General features: G+C 40.3%; 1 protein-coding gene across 2 annotated transcripts in view; it reads right to left on the bottom strand.

Annotated features, from left to right (window-relative positions):
* LOC115224262 (pyruvate carboxylase, mitochondrial) overlaps nt 1–22,908 on the bottom strand; it is a 108,787-nt gene that overhangs the window by 40,813 nt on the left and 45,066 nt on the right. For both annotated transcript variants that reach the window (XM_029795072.2, XM_029795071.2), the window contains exon 2: nt 1,589–1,797. In XM_029795072.2, the coding sequence (XP_029650932.1) occupies nt 1,589–1,766 (178 nt within the window). In that variant the 5' untranslated portion in view covers nt 1,767–1,797. The remainder of the gene's footprint in view (nt 1–1,588; nt 1,798–22,908) is intronic.

Raw genomic sequence — 22,908 nt, 5'->3', positions numbered from 1 at the left:
GGTGCCACACAGTGGGACTGAACTCGGAACCATGTGGTTGGTAAGCAAGCTACTTACCACACAGCCACTCCTGCGCCGATTGTATATTTTTGGGAATGACATTGTAAGGTAGATGTGAGAGGTTAAGTTCATTGCATTTCTGACAGTTAGTGTAACATGAAAATTGAATTGCTTACTCACTGCAGAACAAATATCTCAAGGGACCTCATTCATAAAGTACCTTTTTATTTTGTTTCACACCAACGTTTATCTCTTCTTTAATATACATCAGTTAATGATATACACATGTAGGCATAGGAGTGGCTGTGTAGTAGAGTAGCTTGCTTATGAAGCCTAGTAGCTTGCTTCCAATTGCATGGTTCTGGGTTCAGTCCCACTGTGTGACACCTTGGGCAAGTGTCTTCTACTATAGCCTTGGGTCAACCAAAGCCTTGTGAGTGGAGTTGGTAGACGGAAACTGAAAGAAGCCCATTGTATATATATGTATGTATGTGTGTGTGTGTGTGTGTGTGTGTCTGTGTTTGTCCCCCCAACATTGGTTGACAACCGATGCTGGTGTGTTTACATCCCCGTAACTTAGCAGTTCGGCAAAAGAGTCTGATAGAATAAGTACTGGGCTTACAAAGAATAAGTCCTGGGGTCGATTTGCTCGACTAAAGGCGGTGCTCCAGCATGGCCGCAGTCAAATGACTGAAACAAGTAAAAGAGTACTATCACACAAAGTCAAAATAGTAAAGCGAAACAAACACACACACATACAATCAGCTTCTTTTCCATTTCTCAAATCCACTCACAAGGCTTTGGTCAGCTCAAAGCTATACCAGAAGAACCCTGTAGACTCTGTGGAAAGTTATTAGCATTAAAAATGGGAACAAGCAGTATAAATCATGCCAAAGCAGGTGCCAAGGTTCAACACAATTCTCTGGTCTCCCCAGTTTTTGTCAAATCATCCAACAGACACCAGCAAGCAAAAAGGAACATTAAAGAAAGACGAGGATACACACGAGTGGTTGTGTGGTAAGTTGCTTGCTTACCAACCACATGGTTCAGGGTTCAGGGTTCAGTCCCACTGCGTGGCACCTTGGGCAAGTGTCTTCTACTATAGCCTCGGGGCGACCAAAGCTTTGTGAGTGGATTTGGTAGACGGAAATTGAAAGAAGCCCGTCGTATATATGTATATATATGTATATGTATGTATATATGTGTGTATGTTTGTGTGTCTGTGTTTGTCGCCCCAATGATGCTGGTGTGTTTACGTCCCCGTAACTTAGCGGTTCGGCAAAAGAGACCGATAGAATAAGTACTGGGCTTACAAAGAATAAGTCCTGGGGTTGATTTGCTCGACTAAAGGCGGTGCCCCACCATGGCCGCAGTTAAATGACTGAAACAAGTAAAAGAGTAAAAGAGTACACACACACACACACACACATGTACACACACACCACACACATGTACACACACACACACATGTACACACACACACACACATGTACACACACACACACACATGTACACACACACACACACATGTACATGTACATACACACACACACACTCGTACTCATAGTCTGGTTATTTTTTCTCTTACCTCGGTTAGCAACAAGGAGTTTCTGGATGGGTTTCCCATCGGCTGCAGATGAAGACGCCTGCCTCAGCGATGCTGGCAGGCGATAACCAGGATGGCATCGTGAGCGGGTCGTTAAGGTGGCAAGATGGTCCTCGGCCAAACCCCGTAGCTGAGCTACGTGACGCTGGAGTCGAAGCATTGTTATGGTCTCACCTCACCTCCACAGGAATCTGAAGGCAACAAATAATAATAATGATAATTAATTCTTTTTATTGGCCACAAGGGCTGACACACATGATTAGAAAACATAAAGGGACAAAACAGGATGCGAGGTTACAAAGGGTTTTGTCCGTTTGTAAAAATCCGTCTAAAAAACAGTGTAACAATGAAATACTATAACGACGAAAAACTCCCCCAATAGGGGGAGGCGTTACGAAAGGTTCCTGGTGGAAAAACCCATAAAAGCCAACGGGAGCCTGGTCAAAAGGGGGGTAGAGAGCCCCTGTCTCCTTTTATAAAACCTTTTTCAATCACAGGCGAAACCTGAGAATTGGTCCATTTACACTGGCCATTCTTGCACAATTCACCCACCTTTCAGAAAACTTGCTCTCAGACAGCACTCTCCTCTCTAACCTCATCTTCCTTTTCAAGTGAAATTTGAAAAAGTTGATGAGACATAAAGTGTGGGGGGTTCATTTAAAAATGAAAGAATTAAAGTAAGTATACATGGTATACACTGAAAAAGAAGGGACATGCATAGTATACAAAGGTTTAAAACCATATGTTGAGAGGAATTCTTAGGGGTTTGAATAATTCACCTCAAGAAACAGGAATGTTTTATTGAACGTCCTTAACCCTTTCAATACCAACCCGGCCAAAACCGGCTCTGGCTCTGTAGTACAAATGTCTTGTTTCCATAAGTTTCTAATTAAAATCTTCCACCAAACATTAGTCACAATTTATGTTCCTAACACCAGCTGAATGATAACCAAGTAATTTTACTAAATTCTTTGTTATATTTAAAGTAACTGAAAGAAACACAGCATCTCAACAGAAATACAGTAATGAAAGGGTGAAACAACCTTTATTCAAGGACATTTTGAGTGAGATGGGCTACTTTACCAGAAGGAAATTCTAACTGGGCCCCACCTACAAGACTATGCAACTTGATATGATATCAGTGTCACACACATATGGTTGTGATGTATGTGCCTGGTGTACCCTTATCATCTGATAAGAGTACACTAGGGTAGTCATAATGGGTATACTTGATGTAGTCTACCTAGTGTCACTTTGATGGCATACACTGAAGAGATGCTAATAATAATAATAATAATCAACAACAACAACAATTTCAAAATTTGGCACAAGGCCAGGAGTTTCAAGGGAGGGAGTAAGTCGATTACATCGACCCCAATATTCAACTGGTACTTATTTTATCAACCCTGAAAGGATAAAGGCAAAGTTGAGAGAGACAGCATGCCACCAAGCATTTTGCCCAGCACACTAACAATTCTGCTAGCTTACCACAATAATAATAATAATAATAATAATAACAATCCTTTCTACTATAGGCACAAGGCCTGAAATTTTGGGGGAAGAGGCTAGTCAATTACATCAAACCCAGTGTTTCACTGGTACTTAATTTATCGAGCTGGCGGAAACGTTAACACGCTGGGCGAAATGCTTCGTGGTATTTCGTCTGTTGTTACGTTCTGAGTTCAAATTCCGCCGAGGTCGACTTTGCCTTTCATCCTTTCGGGGTCGATAAATTAAGTACCAGTTACGCACTGGGGTCGATGTAATCGACTTAATACCTATGTCTGTCCTTGTTTGTCCCCTCTATGTTTAGCCCCTTGTGGGTAATAAAAGAAATAGGTACTTAATTTATCGACCCCGAAAGAATTTAATCTCAGAACATAAAGACAGACAAAATACTGCTAATTCTGCCAGCTTGCCACCTTAATAATAATAATAATAATAATAATAACAATAATAATAGTAATAATAGTAATGGTTTCAAATTCTGGCACAAGGCCAGCAATTTTCGGGGAGGTGGTAAGTCGATTACATCAAGCCCAGTGCTCAAATGGTGCTTATTTTATTGTCTCTGAAAGTCAACCCTCTTTTACTCTTTTACTCGTTTCAGTCATTTGACTGTGGTCATGCTGGAGCACTGCCTTTAGTCGAGCAAATCGACCCCAGGACTTATTCTTTGTAAGCCTAGTACTATTCTATCCATCTCTTTTACTGAACTGCTAAGTTACGGGGACGCAAACACATCACCATCGGTTGTCAAGCGATGTTGGGACAAACACAGACACACAAACATATACACATATATGTGTGTGTATATATATATACGACAGGCTTCTTTCAGTTTCCATCTACCAAATCCACTCACAAGGCTTTGGTCGGCCCAAGGCTATAGTAGAAGACACTTGCACAGGGTGCCACGCAGTGGGACTGAACCCGGAACCATGTGACAGCCGCTATGGTTTTTTTTTTTAAATTGTCTTCATTGTTAGAAGCCTACCTTATTTCTCATTTCATTCATACATACACACACACACACACACACACACACACACACACAAAGAAACACAAACAACTCCAACGCTCACATCGTCACACATCGTCAGAATGGTTATTTTATCTCTGTTCGTTTATAACCTTGACCCACACAGAACAAGAAGAGATAAGATGATTTGGAAACCAAAACCTGGGCAAGTCAACTTCATTTTGGCACACTTCAAGGAGATCAACAGATATCAAGAACAGAAAGCGAGGACATAAATTAGAACAGTTTCTTTAATTATTTATTTATTATAATTATTGAACATCAGATAAATTGCCTTGTAGTATTAGTGCCAGATCTGTTATTCTTTTAGTTGGCTCCGTCATCTGGCTGCGGCCATGCTGGAGCACTACCTTTTAGTCGAACAAAACGACCCCAAGACTTATTCTCTGTAAGCCTAGTACTTACTCTATCGGTCTCTTCTACCAAACTGCTAATTTACGGGGACGTAAACACACCAACATGAAATGGTGGTGGGGACAAACACAGACACACATGCATGTATGTGTGTGTGTGTGTGTATGTGTATATGATGGGCTTCTTTCAGTTTCCGTCTACCAAATCCACTCACAAGGCTTTGGTCGGCCCGAGGCTATAGTAGAAGACACTTGCCCAAGGTGCACACACAGTGGGACTGAACCTGGAACGATGTGGTTGGGAAGCAAGCTTGTTACCACTCAGCCACTCCTGCACCTGTAAATTCTGAGTTCAAATACTGCTGAGGCCAACTTTGCTTTTTAGCCTTTCAGGGTCAATAAAATAAAGTACTAGTTAAGCACTGGTGTTGATGTAACTGACCTCCCCCTCCTCTCAAAACCGCTGGCCTTGTGCTAAAATTTGAAACATTATTATTATTATTATTATTATTATTATTATTATTGAGTGAGAGAGCAGTTCATGCCATCAAAGTGACACTGGGTTAAAATATACGAAGCCCAATATACCCATCATGACTACCCGTCTGATAAAGGTACACCAGGCACATGCATCACAACCATATGTGTGCGACATGGTGATCTCATATCAAGGTAAACAGCGCATGACCTTGCAGGTAGGGCCCAGTTAGAATTTTCTTCAGGTTGAGTAGCCCATCCCGCTCAAACGGTCCCTGAATAAGGGTTGTTTAAGGATGTTGAAAGAACCACCCATGTTTCCAGAGGTGAATTATCCAAACCCCAAAGAATCCCTCTCAACACATGGCTATGATGCTCTGCCACTACTTCAACTCGTGATCAGAGATGCACATATCGTCAGCCACGAAGGGACATGCTCAACTGGTTATGGTCAAACAACTGACAAGCAAATCTGTGGTATTGAGCAGAATATTTGCTGTGGCCCATCTTTTATACCAAGACAAAACAATGTACATGATAACACTTCAAATCAATTGTTATTATTATTATTATTATATTATTATTATTATTGAGTGAGAGAGCAGTTCATGCCATCAAAGTGACACTGGGTTAAAATATACGAAGCCCAATATACCCATCATGACTACCCGTCTGATAAAGGTACACCAGGCACATGCATCACAACCATATGTGTGCGACATGGTGATCTCATATCAAGGTAAACAGCGCATGACCTTGCAGGTAGGGCCCAGTTAGAATTTTCTTCAGGTTGAGTAGCCCATCCCGCTCAAACGGTCCCTGAATAAGGGTGTTTAAGGATGTTGAAAGAACCACCCATGTTTCCAGAGGTGAATTATCCAAACCCCAAAGAATCCCTCTCAACACATGGCTATGATGCTCTGCCACTACTTCAACTCGTGATCAGAGATGCACATATCGTCAGCCACGAAGGGACATGCTCAACTGGTTATGGTCAAACAACTGACAAGCAAATCTGTGGTATTGAGCAGAATATTTGCTGTGGCCCATCTTTTATACCAAGACAAAACAATGTACATGATAACACTTCAAATCAATTGTTATTATTATTATTATTATATTATTATTATTATTGAGTGAGAGAGCAGTTCATGCCATCAAAGTGACACTGGGTTAAAATATACGAAGCCCAATATACCCATCATGACTACCCGTCTGATAAAGGTACACCAGGCACATGCATCACAACCATATGTGTGCGACATGGTGATCTCATATCAAGGTAAACAGCGCATGACCTTGCAGGTAGGGCCCAGTTAGAATTTTCTTCAGGTTGAGTAGCCCATCCCGCTCAAACGGTCCCTGAATAAGGGTTGTTTAAGGATGTTGAAAGAACCACCCATGTTTCCAGAGGTGAATTATCCAAACCCCAAAGAATCCCTCTCAACACATGGCTATGATGCTCTGCCACTACTTCAACTCGTGATCAGAGATGCACATATCGTCAGCCACGAAGGGACATGCTCAACTGGTTAAGGTCAAACAACTGACAAGCAAATCTGTGGTATTGAGCAGAATATTTGCTGTGGCCCATCTTTTATACCAAGACAAAACAATGTACATGATAACACTTCAAATCAATTGTTATTATTATTATTATTAAGGTGGTGAGCTGGCAGAATCATTAGTATACCAGGCAAAATATTTAGTGGCATTTCATCCGTTTTTACATCCTGGGTTCAAATCCTACCGAGGTCGACTTTGCCTGCCATCCTTTCAGGGCCAATAAATTAAGTACCAATGAAACACTGGAGTCAATGTAATCAACTGGTCCCCTCCCGCAAAATTTCAGGCTCTGAGCCTTTAGTAGAAAGGATTATTTTAATTATCATTAAAGGGGTGAGCCAGCTGAACTGTTAGCACGCCAGACAAAAAGGCTTATCAGAATTTAATCCGTCTTTATGTTCTTAGTTCAAATTTCATCAATGTTGACCTTGGCTTTCATCCTTTCGGGGTCTATGAAATAAGTACCTATTTCTTTATTACCCACAAGGGGCTAAACATAGAGGGGACAAACAAGGACAGACATAGGTATTAAGTCGATTACATCGACCCCAGTGCATAACTGGTATTTAATTTATCAACCCCGAAAGGATGAAAGGTAAAGTCGACCTCGGCGGAATTTGAACTCACAACATAACGGCAGACGAAATACCGCTAAGCATTTCGCCTGGCATGCTAACGATTCTGCCAGCTCGCTGCCTTATGAAATAAGTACCACCTGAACACTGGGGGGAGGGGCGATGTAGTCTACTATCTCCTCTCCCAAAATTTCAGGTTTTGAGCCTATAGTAGAAAGAATTAATATTTCTATTCAGGCAGCAAGCTGGCAGAATTGTTAGGAGACTGGACAAAGTGCTTAGTGGCATTTTGTCCTTCTTTATGTTCTGAGTTCAAATTCTGCCAAAGTTAACTTTGCATTTCATTCTTTCAAGGGTTAATAAAATAGCATCAGTTGAACACTAGGGCCAATGTAATCAACTGGCCCCGTCCCCTAAGTTTCAGGCCTTTGGCCTATAATAGAAAGGTTTATTATTATTAAGGGAGAAAACTGACAGAATCATTAAGGCGGTGAGATGGCAGAATCATTAGCACACTGGGCAAAATAATTAGTGGTATTTCGCCCGTCGCTATGTTCTGAGTTCAAATTCTGCTGAGGTCGACTTTGCCTTTCATCCTTTCAGGGTCGATAAATTAAGCACCAGTTACGCACTGGGGTCGATGTAATCGATTTAATCCCTTTGTATGACCTTGTTTGCCACCTCTATGTTTAGCCCCTTGTGGGTAATAAAGAAATAAGAATCATTAGCACGCCAGGTAAAGTGCTTGGCGGTGTTTCATTCATTTTCACGTTCTGAGTTCAAATTCTGCTGAGATTGACTCTGTCTTTAATCCTTTTGGGGTCAATAGAATAAGTATCAGCTGGGTTCTAGGGTTGATGTAATCAACTAGTCCCCTTCCTGAAATTTCAGGCATTGTGCTTATAGTAGAGAGGATTATCATTATTATTAAGGCTGGCAAAATCATTGGCACGCTGGGCAAAGTGTTAGAGCAGTGATTCCCAACATGGGGTATACACCCTACTGGTGGGACATGGGAAAATTGTGGTGGGGCATGGGATCCAACATTTTTTCTTTTTTTTTTTTTAAGTGGGACATGGAATTGTGAAAATCTTTTTTTCACACCAAACATATTTTTTGCAGCCATCAGTGGGGCATACATTTTTCTGGAAAGTTACAGTGGGGCCTGGGGAGAAAAAGGGCTGGGGAAACACTGGTTTAGAGGGATGGTATCCATCTTTACTTTCTGAATTCTAATTCCACTGAGAACTCCTTTGCCTTTCTTCCTTTTGGGGCCGATAAAATAAGTACCAGTTGAGTTCTGGGGTTGATGTAATCAACTAGTCCCCTTCCTGAAATTTCAGGCATTGCGTTTACAGTAGAAAGAGTTTCATTATTATTAAGGCTGGCAAAATCATTAGCATACTGGGCAAAGTGTTTAGAGCAGTGATTCCCAACACGGGGTATACACCCTACTGGTGGGACATGGGATCCAACATTTTTTTTTTTAATTGGGACATGGAATTGTGAAAATCTCTTTTTCACAGCAAACATATTTTTTTTTTGCAGCCATCAGTGGGGCATACATTTTTCTGGAAAGTTACAGTGGGGCATACCTTTTTCTGAAAAGTTACAGTGGGGCCTGGGGGGTGGGAAAAAGGGTTGGTTTAGAGGTATGTCATCTGTCTTTACTTTCTGAATTCTAATTCCACCGAGAACTCCTTTGCCTTTCCTCCTTTTGGGGCCAATAAATTAAGTTAAGTATCAGTTGAAGTACTGGGGTTGATATGATCGACTTAACCCCACTCCCCACAACATCCAGGCCTTGTGCCTATAGTAGAAGAGATTACTATTTTTATCATTCTTCTTTCTGTTGTTCTTTATTTTATTTTTACCTGTTATGTTTGACTTTATATTTGTTTACCTAAGCTGTTAAGCTCACAGATCCAATTTTTGACCCGTTACACTTTTGAATATAAATAGCTTTTCAAAAGGGTACTCAAAGTATATTTATCAAAACCAAACATGCATATGGGCCTGTGTATGTGCATGCATACGTTTATGTGTGTATGCGTGAGTGTATATTTCTGTGTATATAAAAATATATACTTTATCTACATATTAAGAAGCATTATCAACATCATTAAGAAGAAAAAAAACTGGGACTATTTGATATGGTATTATTTAGTTTTATACGTCATTAACATCACCCTATCATACCGTGTTTCATGGCAATGGCTGTGTGCTTAAGAAGTTTACAAATCAAGAGATTCTGGGTTCAATCTCCCTCTGTGAAGCAACCTTGAAGTTGTGTCTTCTGTACAGACTCAGGGTTGAACAATTTTGGTTTTGTGCATGGAATTTGGTATAGAGAGACTATGCGGAAGCCCATCCTTTCAACACACACACACACACACACACACACATACAGAAATTACAGCTCTTGTACTTTGACTACAAATTCTCGTTTGTTCCTTTCATCATCGGTGCATTATGCCATATACCAAAGAATTCACACAAACACCTAGAAATACTTGGTCTTCCATAGAAAGAACAAAAGAAACTGCCACAGATTCTCCAAATCAAATCGATTAGTGGGAAAGAAAGAAATAAAGGAAGGAAAGAAATGCATACATATACTGTTTTACTCTTACTCTTTTACTTGTTTCAGTCATTTGACTGTGGCCATGCTGGAGCACTGCCTTTAGTCGAGCAAATCAACCCCAGGACTTAGTTTTTGTAAGCCTAGTAGCTTGCTTCCAACTGCATGGTTCTGGGTTCAGTCCCACTGTGTGGCACCTTGGGCAAGTGTCTTCTACTATAGCCTCAGGCCGACCAAAGCCTTGTGAGTGGATTTGGTAGATGGAAACTGAAAAGAAGCCTGTCATATATGTGTGTGTGTGTTTGTCCCTCCAACATCACTTGACAATGGATGCTGGTGTGTTTACGTCTACATAACTTAGCAGTCCGGCAAAAGAGACCAATAGAATAAGTACTAGGCTTACAAAGAATAAGTCCCGGGGGTCGTTTTGCTCGACTAAAGGTAGTGCCCCAGCATGGCTGCAATCAAATGACTGAAACAAGTAAATGAAAAAAAAGAATAAAAATATGTGTGTGTGTGTGTTTGTGTGTGTTAAGGAGATGTGCTTGCATAGCAAGTATTTTGAGATGCAGTACAAAATTTCTGTTAGTGAACAGGTTGCAGCTTCAAGCAACAAAAAATTTTGGGACCATCTTACAAATAAATAAGGGTTTAATCCTGGTGTTTGAGGGGTACTGATAAAGGGACAAAAACTCCTGAAATATGACATATACATTATTTACATTTGACAGATATTTGTCCTCATCTTGTTTGTTATTAACACAACGTTTCGGCTGATATACCCTCCAGCCTTCATCAGGTGTAGTGGGGAAATTTCGAACCTGGGTTCTCATTCCTAAGGTATTTTTCAATGTTATTATTATTATTCCTTCTTTCCTCAAATTTTCTTCCGTTTCTCGCCGAGTGTTTTCCATACACCTAGGGCAGAGAAGCTCATTGTATGCATTCCCAGATTACACACGTAAATTCACAGGTAAAATATGTATTTAAAAATTAATAAATAAATTCATGGATGGATGTTATTTTCACAGCGATAACACTCTTCTCAGTACATGAGACGTTCCAGTTAATACGATTTTTTGCACTTCCTGTAGGGATGGTAAGCCTGGAATCATTTTCAAATAGGTTTCAGTACCTTTTTTTATCATTCCTAGAAATCCTACAATCACTGGTACTGTAGTCGCCTTGAGATGCCACATTTTTTCAATTTCTATTAGCAAGTCTTTATATTTACTAATCTTGTCAAATTCTTTCGCTGCTATATTGTGATCACAGGGAATACTCATGTCAATTAATAAACACTATTATAATAATTATTATTCAGGTCACAGTGTGGAATCAAGTATTTAATAAATTAAGGTACAAATGTGAGTGTAATCTGTAGCCAAAGAAAGCTGATGCTACAGCCAGCACAGTTGAGTATTAACCCCAGGCCCCATGGGGGGAAAAGAAGAGGAGTACATTATAGCCTATCCTCTGGAACCCCAGATTTCTTGAGATGTGAGAAAATGTTTTGTGTGTGTATTATGTATGTATATATAATATATATTATGGAGATGTACTTGCATAGCAAGTGACCTGATCTGAGATTGTGTGCCGGAATGAAAACAACTGCAGCGTGGAAGGTGTTTATAAGCCATTTAAGAAATACACAAAAACCGTTAGATTCACTTCAACATTTGAATTTAATTTGCCAAAATATTTTCGTCACTTTGAGTCCGCGACCTGTTCACTGACAAAATTCCGTGCTGCATCTCGTGTGTTTTTAAATGGCTTATAATCACCTTCCATGCTGCAAGCAAATCAACCCCAGAGCTTATTCTTTGTAAGCCTAGTACTTATTTTATCGGTCTCTTATGCCAAACTACTAAGTTACGGGGACATAAATACACCAGCATCGGTTGTCAAGCATTGTTGGGGGGGGGGGACAAACACAAACACACATACACACACACATATATATATACATATACGATGGGCTTCTTCCAGTTTCCATCTACCAAATCTCCTCACAAGGCTTTGGTTGGCCCAAGGCTTTAGTAGAAGACACTTGCCCAAGATGCCATGCAGTAGGACTGAACATGGGACCATATGGTTGGTAAGCAAGCTACTTACCACACAGCCACTCCTGAAGAAAATTTAAATATTATATTATTTTAACTCCTAAGACACCTGGCAAAGCTAAAAAATATGAATAAAAAAAATTTGGCAGTTAATGGGTTAACCCTTTTGTTACCAACCCGGCTGAAACTGGCTCTGGCTCTGTCGTACAAATGTCTTGTTTCTTTAAGTTTTGAATTAAAATCTTCCACCAAACCTTAGTCACAATTTATGTTCCTAACACTAGCTTAATGATAACCAAGTTATTTTACTAAATTCTTTGTTATATTTAAAATCAATTGAAAGAAACACAGAGCATCTCAACAGAAATATGGTAAGAAAAGGGTTAAAATATATAATAGAGAAACAATCCTTAACCCTTTTGATACCAACCGAGCTGAAAGTGCCTCTGGCTCTGTCGTACAAATGTCTTGTTTTCTTAAGTTTTGAATTAAAATCTTCTACCAAACCTTAGTCACAATTTATGTTCCTAACACTAGCTGAATGATAACCAAGTAATTTTACTAAATTCTTTGTTATATTTAAAATTATTTGAAAGAAACACAGAGCATCTCAAAATAAATATAGTAACGAAAGGGTTAAAGACAACATGAATGTGTTTTGGGGGCGAAATTCAGTTGCTATTTCTAATAATCTGAATGACACGAGCATGGCGTGAAACCCCACCCACACATGTTGGCTCATTGTTATTATAAGCAAAGCGGTAAAGATGCAGTACTTTCTACAGACTAACTAACTAAGCAATGGTGATAGCAGAAAAATCTTTGCAGCTGCACAAGATGGGAAGGGGAGGATGAGAGAGGAGAGAACTGCAGTAGTCGCATCATTAGACAACATACAGAGCAACAAACACAGACACTGCAAGACGCTGCCGCATGTTGTGGTGTTGCTCAGTGTAGCTGCAACTTCAGAAATTGTCGCTCTGCCAGCAAGTTATATGTGGAACTATTGATATGTCGGCGCCAACCCATCGCTCGGTCACGGTGTTTGTGTCTTATTATCTTTCATTTGTTTCAGTCATTGAACTAACGTGGCCATACTGGTGCACAGTCTTGAAGCGATGAGTCGAATAAAAAGAAGAAAAAAGAAAACCAAATTTTTTTTTTTTTAGAGTCTGGTATTTATTCTATTGGCCTCTTGTTTTGCTGAAGCATTAAGTTACAGGGATGTAAACAAACTAATACCTATTTCTTTACAACCCACAAAGGGTTCAACACAAAGGGGACAAACAAGGACAGACATAGATATTAAGTCGATTACATCGACCCCAGTGCGTAACTGGTACTTAATTTATCGACGCCGAAAGGATGAAAGGCAAATTCAATCTCGGCGGAATTTGAACTCAGAACGTAACAGCTGACCAAATACCTATTTCTTTACTACACACAAGGGGCTAAACACAGAGGGGACAAACAAGGACAGACAAAGGGATTAAGTCGATTACATCGACCCCAGTGCGTAACTGGTACTTAATTTATTGACCCCAAAAGGATGAAAGGCAAAGTCGACCTCGGTGGAATTTGAACTCAGAACATAACATCTGACCAAATACCTATTTCTTTACTACCCACAAGGGGCTAAACACAGAGAGGACAAACAAGGACAGACAAAGGGATTTAGTCGATTATATCGACCCCAGTGCGTAACTGGTACTTAATTTATCTACCCCGAAACGATGAAAGGCAAAGTCGACCTCGGCGGAATTTGAACTCAGAACGTAACAGCTGACCAAATACCTATTTCTTTACTACCCACAAGGGGCTAAACACAGAGAGGACAAACAAGGACAGACAAATGGATTAAGTCAATTATATCGACCTCAGTGTGTAACTGGTACTTAATTTATCTACCCCGAAAGGATGAAAGGCAAAGTCGACCTCGGCGGAATTTGAACTCAGAATGTAGCGGCAGACGAAATACGGCTACGCATTTCGCCCAGCATGCTAACACTTCTGACAGCTCGCTGCCATGTAAACAAACTAATACCGGCTGCCATACAGTAGGGGTACAGACACAAACGCAAAAACACACACACACACACACATATGTATATGTGTGTCTATCTGTCTGTGTAGACAGACAGACAGATGTATATCCAGGTTGGGCCAAAAGTTGTGCACAAGGTTAAGTTCAATATGCTCCATTACTGTTAAGGACATGCATCAATTTTTTAAAAACTGAATGAACTAAATAAGATAATAATGAATACACACACACTTGTAATATGAATAATAATTTTAAAAATTAATAATAATAATAATAATGCTGAGCTGAGACCCACTTCAGTCATGACTGACCGTGGGATTGAACCTAGAAGGTTCAATCCCAGGCACAAATCCGGGCAAGTTTGTTTATGGAAGACCAGCAGTCGCCCATGCATACCGGCCTCTTCTCTTCACGCCACCAGTGTTATCCAAGAGAAAAAGGCAAAGGGGCCGATACAGTTTGGCACCAGTGATGTTGCAGCTCATTTCTACAACTGAGTGAACCAGAGCAGCGAGAAATAAAGTGTCTTGCTCAAGAACACAACAAGCAGCCTGGTCTGGGGTTCGAACTCACAACCTCACGATCGTAAGCTCGACGCTCTAACCACTGAGCCATGCGCTTTAATAACAATATTATAATAATAATGATATAATAATAATAATAATAATAATAATAATAATAATTATAATAATACTCTTTTTACTCTTTTACTTGTTTCGGTCATTTGACTGCGGCCATGCTGGAGCACCACCTTTAGTCGAGCAAATCGACCCCGGGACTTATTCTTTTTGTAAGCCCAGTACTTATTCTATCGGTCTCTTTTTGCCGAACCGCTAAGTGACGGGGACGTAAACACACCAGCATCGGTTGTCAAGCAATGCTAGTGAGACAAACACAGACACACAAACACACACACGCATATATATATATATATATACATATATACGACAGACTTCTTTCAGTTTCTGTCTACCAAATCCATTCACAAGGCATTGGTTGGCCCGGGGCTATTAGCAGAAGACACTTGTGTATGTATATATCATCATCATCATCATTTAGCGTCTGCTTTCCATGCTAGCATGGGTTGGACGGTTCAACTGGGGTCTGGGAGGCCAGAAGGCTGCACCAGGCCCAGTCTGATCTGGCAATGTTTCTACAGCTGGATGCCCTTCCTAATGCCAACCACTCCATGAGTGTAGTGGGTGCTTTTCACGTGCCACCGGCACAGATGCCAGACGGGGCTGGCAAACGGCCATGATCGGATGGTGCTTTTTACATGCAACTGGCACAGGCGCCAGGCGAGGCTGGCAACGGCCACGATCGTATGGTGCTTTTTACGTGCCACTGGCACAGGGGCCAGGCGAGGCTGGCAACGGCCTCTTTCGGATGGTTCGCTTACATGCCACCGGCACTGGTATCACAGCTACAATTTCCCTGACAGACAGTGCATATGCATACACATAGATATACATGAATATATAAACACACACAAACACTTGTACAAAAATTCACAGATCCACAGACACACAGACACTCTCATCATTGCTCTTTTAATATCAGTTATGTTTAAAAGGCAATGAGCTGGCAGAATCATTAGCACACTAGGCAAAATGCATTCCGAGTTCAAATTCTGCTGAGGCAGTCTTTGCCTTTCATCCTTTTAGGGTTGATAAAATAAATACCAACTGAGAAGTAAAAAAAAGGTAATGTTACCTTATCGAGTCATGCCAACTCATAAGGGCTAGTTTCCCAGTTTCTATGGCATATAAGTTACCCACTTGGTCAGTCACAGGATCACTCATTTTGGCCAGCTGAGTGGACTGGAGCTATGTGAAATGAAGTGTTTTACTCAAAGGCACAACACCGTCGCCCAGTCCAGGAGTCAAAACCACAATCTTACGATCATAAGACCAACACCTTCACCACTAAACTACGTGCTTCCACGCAGCTGAGCAGTGGTGTTGATTTAATCAACTTGACACCTCTGCCAAAACTGTTGGCCTTGTGAGTTTGATTCCTGGACCAGGCTGTGTGTTGTGTGCTTGAGCAAGACACTCTATTTCACGTTGCTCCAGTTCACTCAGCTGTAGAAATGAGTTGTGATATCACCGGTGCCAAGCTGTATCAGCCCCTTTGCCTTTCCCTTGGATAACATCAGTGGTGTGGAGAGGGGAGGCTGGTATGCATGGGTGACTGCTGGTCTTCTATAAACAATCTTGCCTGGACTTGTGCCTGGGAGGGTAACTTTCTAGGTGCAATCCCATGGTCAGTGTCATGACCAAAGGGGATCACCTCTTTTGCGTCCACTGTCTATCTATTGTTAAGCCTTCTTGAAATCTGTCAGCTGCCAATGTCTCAGCCCATTTCTGCCATGTCTTTCATGCACATCAGGCAAGCATACAAGGAAGCTTCCACATGGTCTTTCAAGCTGCTGAAGAACGCAGCTAAATATCCATCAAATCACACTAGATTATGTACACCAAGATATGAGATATTTCAATAAAGACTATTATTTGGTCAAAGTTGGAACATCTCTGATCAACTTGCATGCACTCATTCATACATTACATACTTATGCACATGTATATATGCAGACATACATTTCTCGAAACCCAATCTTTTAGTGTTACAGTGAAGATTCACCATCTCAGATACCTTAGGTCAGTGGTTTTCAACCAGTGTTCCGGGGAACCTTAGGGTTCCACCAGTACAGTCCAGGGGTTCCGCAAGAAGTTACAAAACTGCTAAAATCGGCAGTAATTTTTAATTCTCCTGTGCAGATATGTGTGCATAAGACTATTAAATTATTGCACAGGGGTTCCTCGAGCCAGTGGAATGCTTCCTTGGGGTTCCGCTCCAGCAAAAAGTTTGAAAAGCACTGCCTTAGGTGAATAGCTCAACAGCTCAACCAACAAACCAACTCAACCACATATTATAATAATAATGTAATCATTGTATACAGTGCTCAGGTGCACCACAACTTGTCAGAAAGTGCATATAAAGCATATGCAGTAATGTACAAATGTCTAGAAAGCGAACAATGTATGAGTCAGATACATGCTTGTGTGTGTATGGAGGGGAGAAAATCAGGTGTAGTGTTGGCGAATCTCAGGAAGCATGGAAGTTTTGAAGGATGCAGTGCTCCGACAACTAACAACTGATGCCGGCAGTTTGTTCCATACTTCAGCAACTCTCAGCGTGAAAAAATGTTTCCGAAAGTCATGGGAGCTGTGCTGCTTTCTGACTTTGTAAACATGTCCACGGGTGTTAGACAGGTGGAGTTTGAAGAGTCTCTCTTAACTCAAAAAATCATGTCAATTTGTTAAGAACCAGCTTGAACTCCCTTAAGAAAAACTTAAATAAAACACACACACACACACAAACTTCTTCACACATTACAAATACAATCTACAAACAGAACAGTAAAACTATGCCAGACTTTTCTCAAGTTTAAAATGTGACAATGTTTTCATTATCTACATTCCAATGATGGAGCTTTGTATCTTTGTTAAACCAGTTCCTTCTTCAAAGGAAGAGGTTAAAAAGCTATAAACAGAAGAGAATGAATGAACAAATAAATGTACATATGATTGATTGATTGATTGATTCTAATTTCAGCTTATGAGCTGTGGCCATGCTGGGGCACCGCCATTTGGTGTTGCTACTTGGTTTCACTTCACGAAAGCTTTCTAGCAACTGCCATTTGGTGCATGAGAGAGTTCGATGCAGCTGCCCTCATCTGCCCCTCCTGCCGTGAAGTTGGTTCATCTGGGACACCTGACAGGAAGAGATCCAGCTTCATTTTAAAGACATCTGCATCCACCCCATGCAGGTCTCTCAGGTTCTTCGGGAGGACATATATATATAATAAATTAATAAATAAATAAAACATATGCATATATACATACATATATGTATGTACCTACCTCTACATGTATATATACATGCATATATGGGTACAGGACACCAAAAAAAAAAACGTCAAACACAATGAGAAACGAAAACATAAACACAAAACCAAGGAAATGGACATTTTTCTTAAATAATGAAAAAATAGAGTACAGGACATACAGAACAAGGAAAATTCCCCTTCTTCAGTCGCCTTTGTTTCATCTACTCCACGTTTCGAAGGTCAAATATATATATATATATATATATATATATGTGTGTGTGTAAGGATGTACACACTGCCTAAATACCAATCTTGAGAAATTAGGCTTCTCAAAACCAGAAAGGAGAAAGCTAATTCTAAGACTACAGATCCAATCCATCACTGGAACTGTAAAAATCTGTAAAACTTCCCAAAAGTTTATCATTTAAATATATATGAGCATGTTTCGATATGCAATTATATGCATGAGTATACATACATGAAACAAAACATACAAATCTGCATGCATACATACATATATACATACAAATAAAAATACTCTGTTGTTGATATTGAAATTCCAATGAAGAGGCCTTGGATCTAGGTTAGAAACTGGCTCTTTTTCTATTGGCAAGAAATCTTGAAATAAAAAAGACATACATATATGCACCCATTCATGTTCTTTAAAAAAACTATCATCTATATATCACTTTCTCTCTTACCATCCTCACCTCACCCTTATCCCTCTCTTTCTCCAGTCTAGAATCAGATATTTTGACTGTTGACACATATGCCGCCAGCACGCAGGACAATGGTAAAATAGGACCAATCTAAGGGACATAACTCTAATGGGTTTCGGGGTAAGCCTTGTATTACTCTTTTTAACCCTTTTGATACCAACCCGGCCAAAACCGGCTCTGGCTAGTACAGATGTCTTACTTTCATAAGTTTTGAATTAAAATCTTCCACCAAACCTTAGTCACAATTTATGTTCTCAACACTAGCTTAATGATAAGTAAGTTCTTTTACTAAATTCTTCATTATATTTAAAATTAGTTGAATGTAACACAGCGCATCTCAAAATAAATACAGTAACGAAAGGGTTAATTCTTTTACTCTTTTACTTGTTTTAGTCATTTGACCGTGGCCATGCTGGAGCACCGCCTTTAGTCAAACAAATCGACCCCAGGACTTATTCTTTGTAAGCCTAGTACTTATTCTATCGTTCTCTTTTGCCGAACTGCTAAGTTACGGGGACTTAAACGCACTAGCATCAGTTTTCAATGAAAGTATTTTCCACAAATGAATTTTATTGCATTTTTTTTTATTTCAGAATCTCGTTAATCAGATGTAGTGTTTTTACACCTCCAGGAAACAAGTAAAAAATAAAAAAGAAATAAATCCCAAGCTATACTTTTCCATTCAGCTTTGTCTGATAGGCGTTACTTCACCTTTCCATAACTGGAAGTTCTTTCGCATGGAACCATTCGGCAACATTATTGGCCGTTAGGAGACTGTGTTTATAACAGTGTAACACACACATAAATATGTACGTACAATGGGCTCCTTTCAATTTCTGTCTACCAAATCCATTCTTAAGACAAACGGGAGCTATATTAGAAGACACTTACCCAAAGTGTCATGTGTGCTTTTTCCTCCGTCTTCCCTTCACTGGATCTTTCCTTTTCCTATGTTTCTGACGAAGAGCTCCGCTAGAAACGTAAAACCCTCCTTCTTTCCTGAGCATCCAATAATACTATATTTGTTCCACGTCCTCACGTTGTTGTGTTTTCTCTTTGTGTTTTCATGTTTGGATTAACCTTATATATATATATATATATACATATATATATATCACCGTGATAAACACTCGCAACGCCCAGGCTGGGAATCGAAACCGTGATGCTACGACCGTGAGTCTGCTGCCCTAACCACTAGGCCATTGTGCCTCCTCATTCATCGTCATCATCATCGTTTAGCATTCACTTTCCATGCTGGCATGGGTTGGACGGTGCAACTGGGGTCTGGGAAGCCAGAAGGCTGCACCAGGCCGTCTGATCTGGCAATGTTTCTATGGCTGGATGCCCTTCCTAACGCCAACCACTCCATGAGTGTAGTGGGTGTTTTTTACGTGCCACCAGCACAGGTGCCAGATGAGGCTATATATATATATATATATATATACATAAACACACAAATGCATACATACATATCATACATATGCTGGAGTGAAACATATACATTAACATTGGACTCTCATTAGATGGAGTACTCTTCTTGTTGAGCTTTTTACGCAGATCAAAATAACTGGCACTCTGTCAGTTACGAGGACGAGGGTTCCAGTTGATCCGATCAACAGAACAGCCTGCTCATGAAATTAATGTGCAAGTGGCTGAGCGGTCCAAAAACACATATACCCTTAATGTAGTTCTCAGGGGAGATTTAGCATGACACAGAGTGTGACAAGGCTGGCCCTTTGAAATACAGGTACTACTCATTTTCACCAACTTGCTCAAGGACACAACATACCGCCAGGTATTGAACTTACAGCCATGAACCAAATGCCCTAACCATTAACACACACATGTATCCCTCTCTCTCTCTTTCGGAGAGGCACTGAGCAGCTATACGCACACATACACACACGGCAGCAACTTCCGCCTACCGAATTCAATCACAAAGCTCTGGTCAGCTTGGGGCTATAGCGGAAGACACCTAACCAAAGTGCCATGCAGTGGGACTGAACCCGAAACCATGTAGCTAGGAAGCAAGCTCCCTAACCACACAGCCATGCCCGCGCCTGTATGTATGCATGTATGCATGTATGCATGTATGTATGTATGTATGTGTGCATGTATGCATGCATGTATGTATGTATGTGTGCATGTATGCATGCATGTATGTATGTATGTGTGCATGTATGTATGCATGCATGTATGCATGCATGTATGTATATATGTATGTATGCATGTATGCATGCATGCATGTATGCATGTATGTATATATGTATGTATGTATGCATGCATGCATGCATGTATGCATACATACATGCATGTATGCATACATACATGCATGTATGTATGTATGTATGTATGTATGCATGCATGTATGTGTGTGTGCCTGTATCACTGATGAGGAAAAGATTGTAGGATAAAATTGGCTTCAGGAAGTGCATATGGCTGTAAAATCCTGTCTGAAATAACTCTTTTACAACACATTAGCTTGGGAAAAACATTAATTATACGAATGTATATCTATATATTTATCTATTTATGCACACACACACACACACACACATATATAATGCATGTCTTTGTGCCTGTGTTCGTCTCCCACCACCACTACTTGAAAACAGTTGTTGGTGTGTTTACATCTCTGTAACTCAGTGATTCAGTAAAAGAGTCTGATAGAATAAGTACGAGGCTTACAAAGAATAAATCCTGGGGTCAATTTGCACAACTAAAGGCCGTGCTCCAGCATGGCCACAGTCAAATGACTGAAACAAATGAAAGAGTGAAAGAGAGTATGTCTATACAGAGCAAATGTAGACTAAGATACAGGGTTCCCAGACAGACAGAACTTTGTGTTTATTTTTATAGACGATATTACTTATTGCATTTTTGCACCAAACTAAAGCAAATGCAGGGATTCAAATGAAAGGGAGTGCTTCTATACAGTGAGAAATAGCAGCCAAACCTTGTACAAATCATACACTTTGTGAATGAAAGAAAAAAATGATACATAAGACAGAGCTGTGTAATCCTTTCACATGGATACTAGAAGATATTCAAGGTGCCACATTGTGTGACCGATTCCGAAACCACATGGTACTGATGTTATATATAAAGATTGTATATTTTCAGGATTAAATAAAAAGCCAAGTGAAAATACGACATACCTGCATTATATATATATAGGTGCAGGAGTGGCTGTGTGGTAAGTAGCTTGTTTACCAACCACATGGTTCCGGGTTCAGTCCGACTGCGTGGCATCTTGAGCAAGTGTCTTCTGCTATAGCCTCGGGCCGACCAAAGCCTTGTGAGTGGATTTGGTTGAGGTTGACGGAAACTGAAAGAAGCCCGTCATATATATGTGTATATATATATGTGTGTATATATATATGTATATATATATATATATTATATATATATATATATATATATATATGCGCGTGTGTGTTTGTGTGTCTGTGTTTGTCCCCCTAGCATTGCTTGACAACCGATGCTGGTGTATTTATGTCCCCGTTACTTAGCAGTTCGGCAAAAGAGACCGATAGAATAAGTACTGGGCTTACAAAAGAATAAGTCCCGGGGTCGAGTTGCTCGATTAAAGGCGGTGCTCCAGCATGGCCACAGTCAAATGATTGAAACAAGTAAAAGAGTAAAAGAGTATATATAAAATTAATATAGACAGTGGTGTGCAATGTGTTACAAAAAAGGAAAACTGTAATTGTCACTATATATGACTAGGGTGTTAGGACACCTACATTGCTAGAAATAAGAGCTAAGATGCTCTAATGCTGTTGTCAAAGCACTAGAGTATTTTAGCTTTTATTTCCAGCAATGAAGGTTTTCTAACACCCTAGTCATATACTGTATGTATGTATGTATATATATATATATACCGGAGTAAACACATAAATGTGAAACAAGGTGGAAAAAAGAGTACTCAAATACCAGTGGTAGAGTAATATGCTTTATTTAAAGCAGCAGAAAATTCAACAAAACCTGTTACTCGGAGTTTTGCTGCTTTAAATAAAGTATATATATATATATGTATATATAAAGTTAATCCAAACATGAAAGCACACAAACCACAACAACGCGAGGATGTGGAACAAATATAGTATTATTGGACGCTCAGGAAAGAAGGAAAGAAGGAGGGTTTAACGTTTCGAGCAGAGCTCTTCGTCGGAAAAATAGGAGAAAGAAAGATCCAGAGAAGGGAAGACAGGGGGAAAAAAAAATTGCCAACGGTACACACGCGAGGCTATCAGATGTTGCTACACATCGCTGGTCACAATGCGCTTTGCATTGTTTTAACCTTCAAATGACGCCACCCCGCTGGCTAAGCGAGCAGGCCAACAGAAGAAAGAGTGAGAGAAAGTTGTGGCGAAAGAGTACGCCAGGGATCGCCACCACCCCCTGCTGGAGCCTCGTGGAGCTTTAGGTGTTTTCGCTCAATAAACACTCACAACACCCGGTCTGGGAATCGAAACCGCGAGTCCGCT

The sequence above is a fragment of the Octopus sinensis genome, linkage group LG25 (assembly GCF_006345805.1).
Source record: "Octopus sinensis linkage group LG25, ASM634580v1, whole genome shotgun sequence".
NCBI lineage: Eukaryota > Metazoa > Mollusca > Cephalopoda > Octopoda > Octopodidae > Octopus > Octopus sinensis.
The sequence above is the reverse complement of the archived record's forward strand: the minus strand, read 5'-3'. Positions and strand labels throughout refer to the sequence as shown.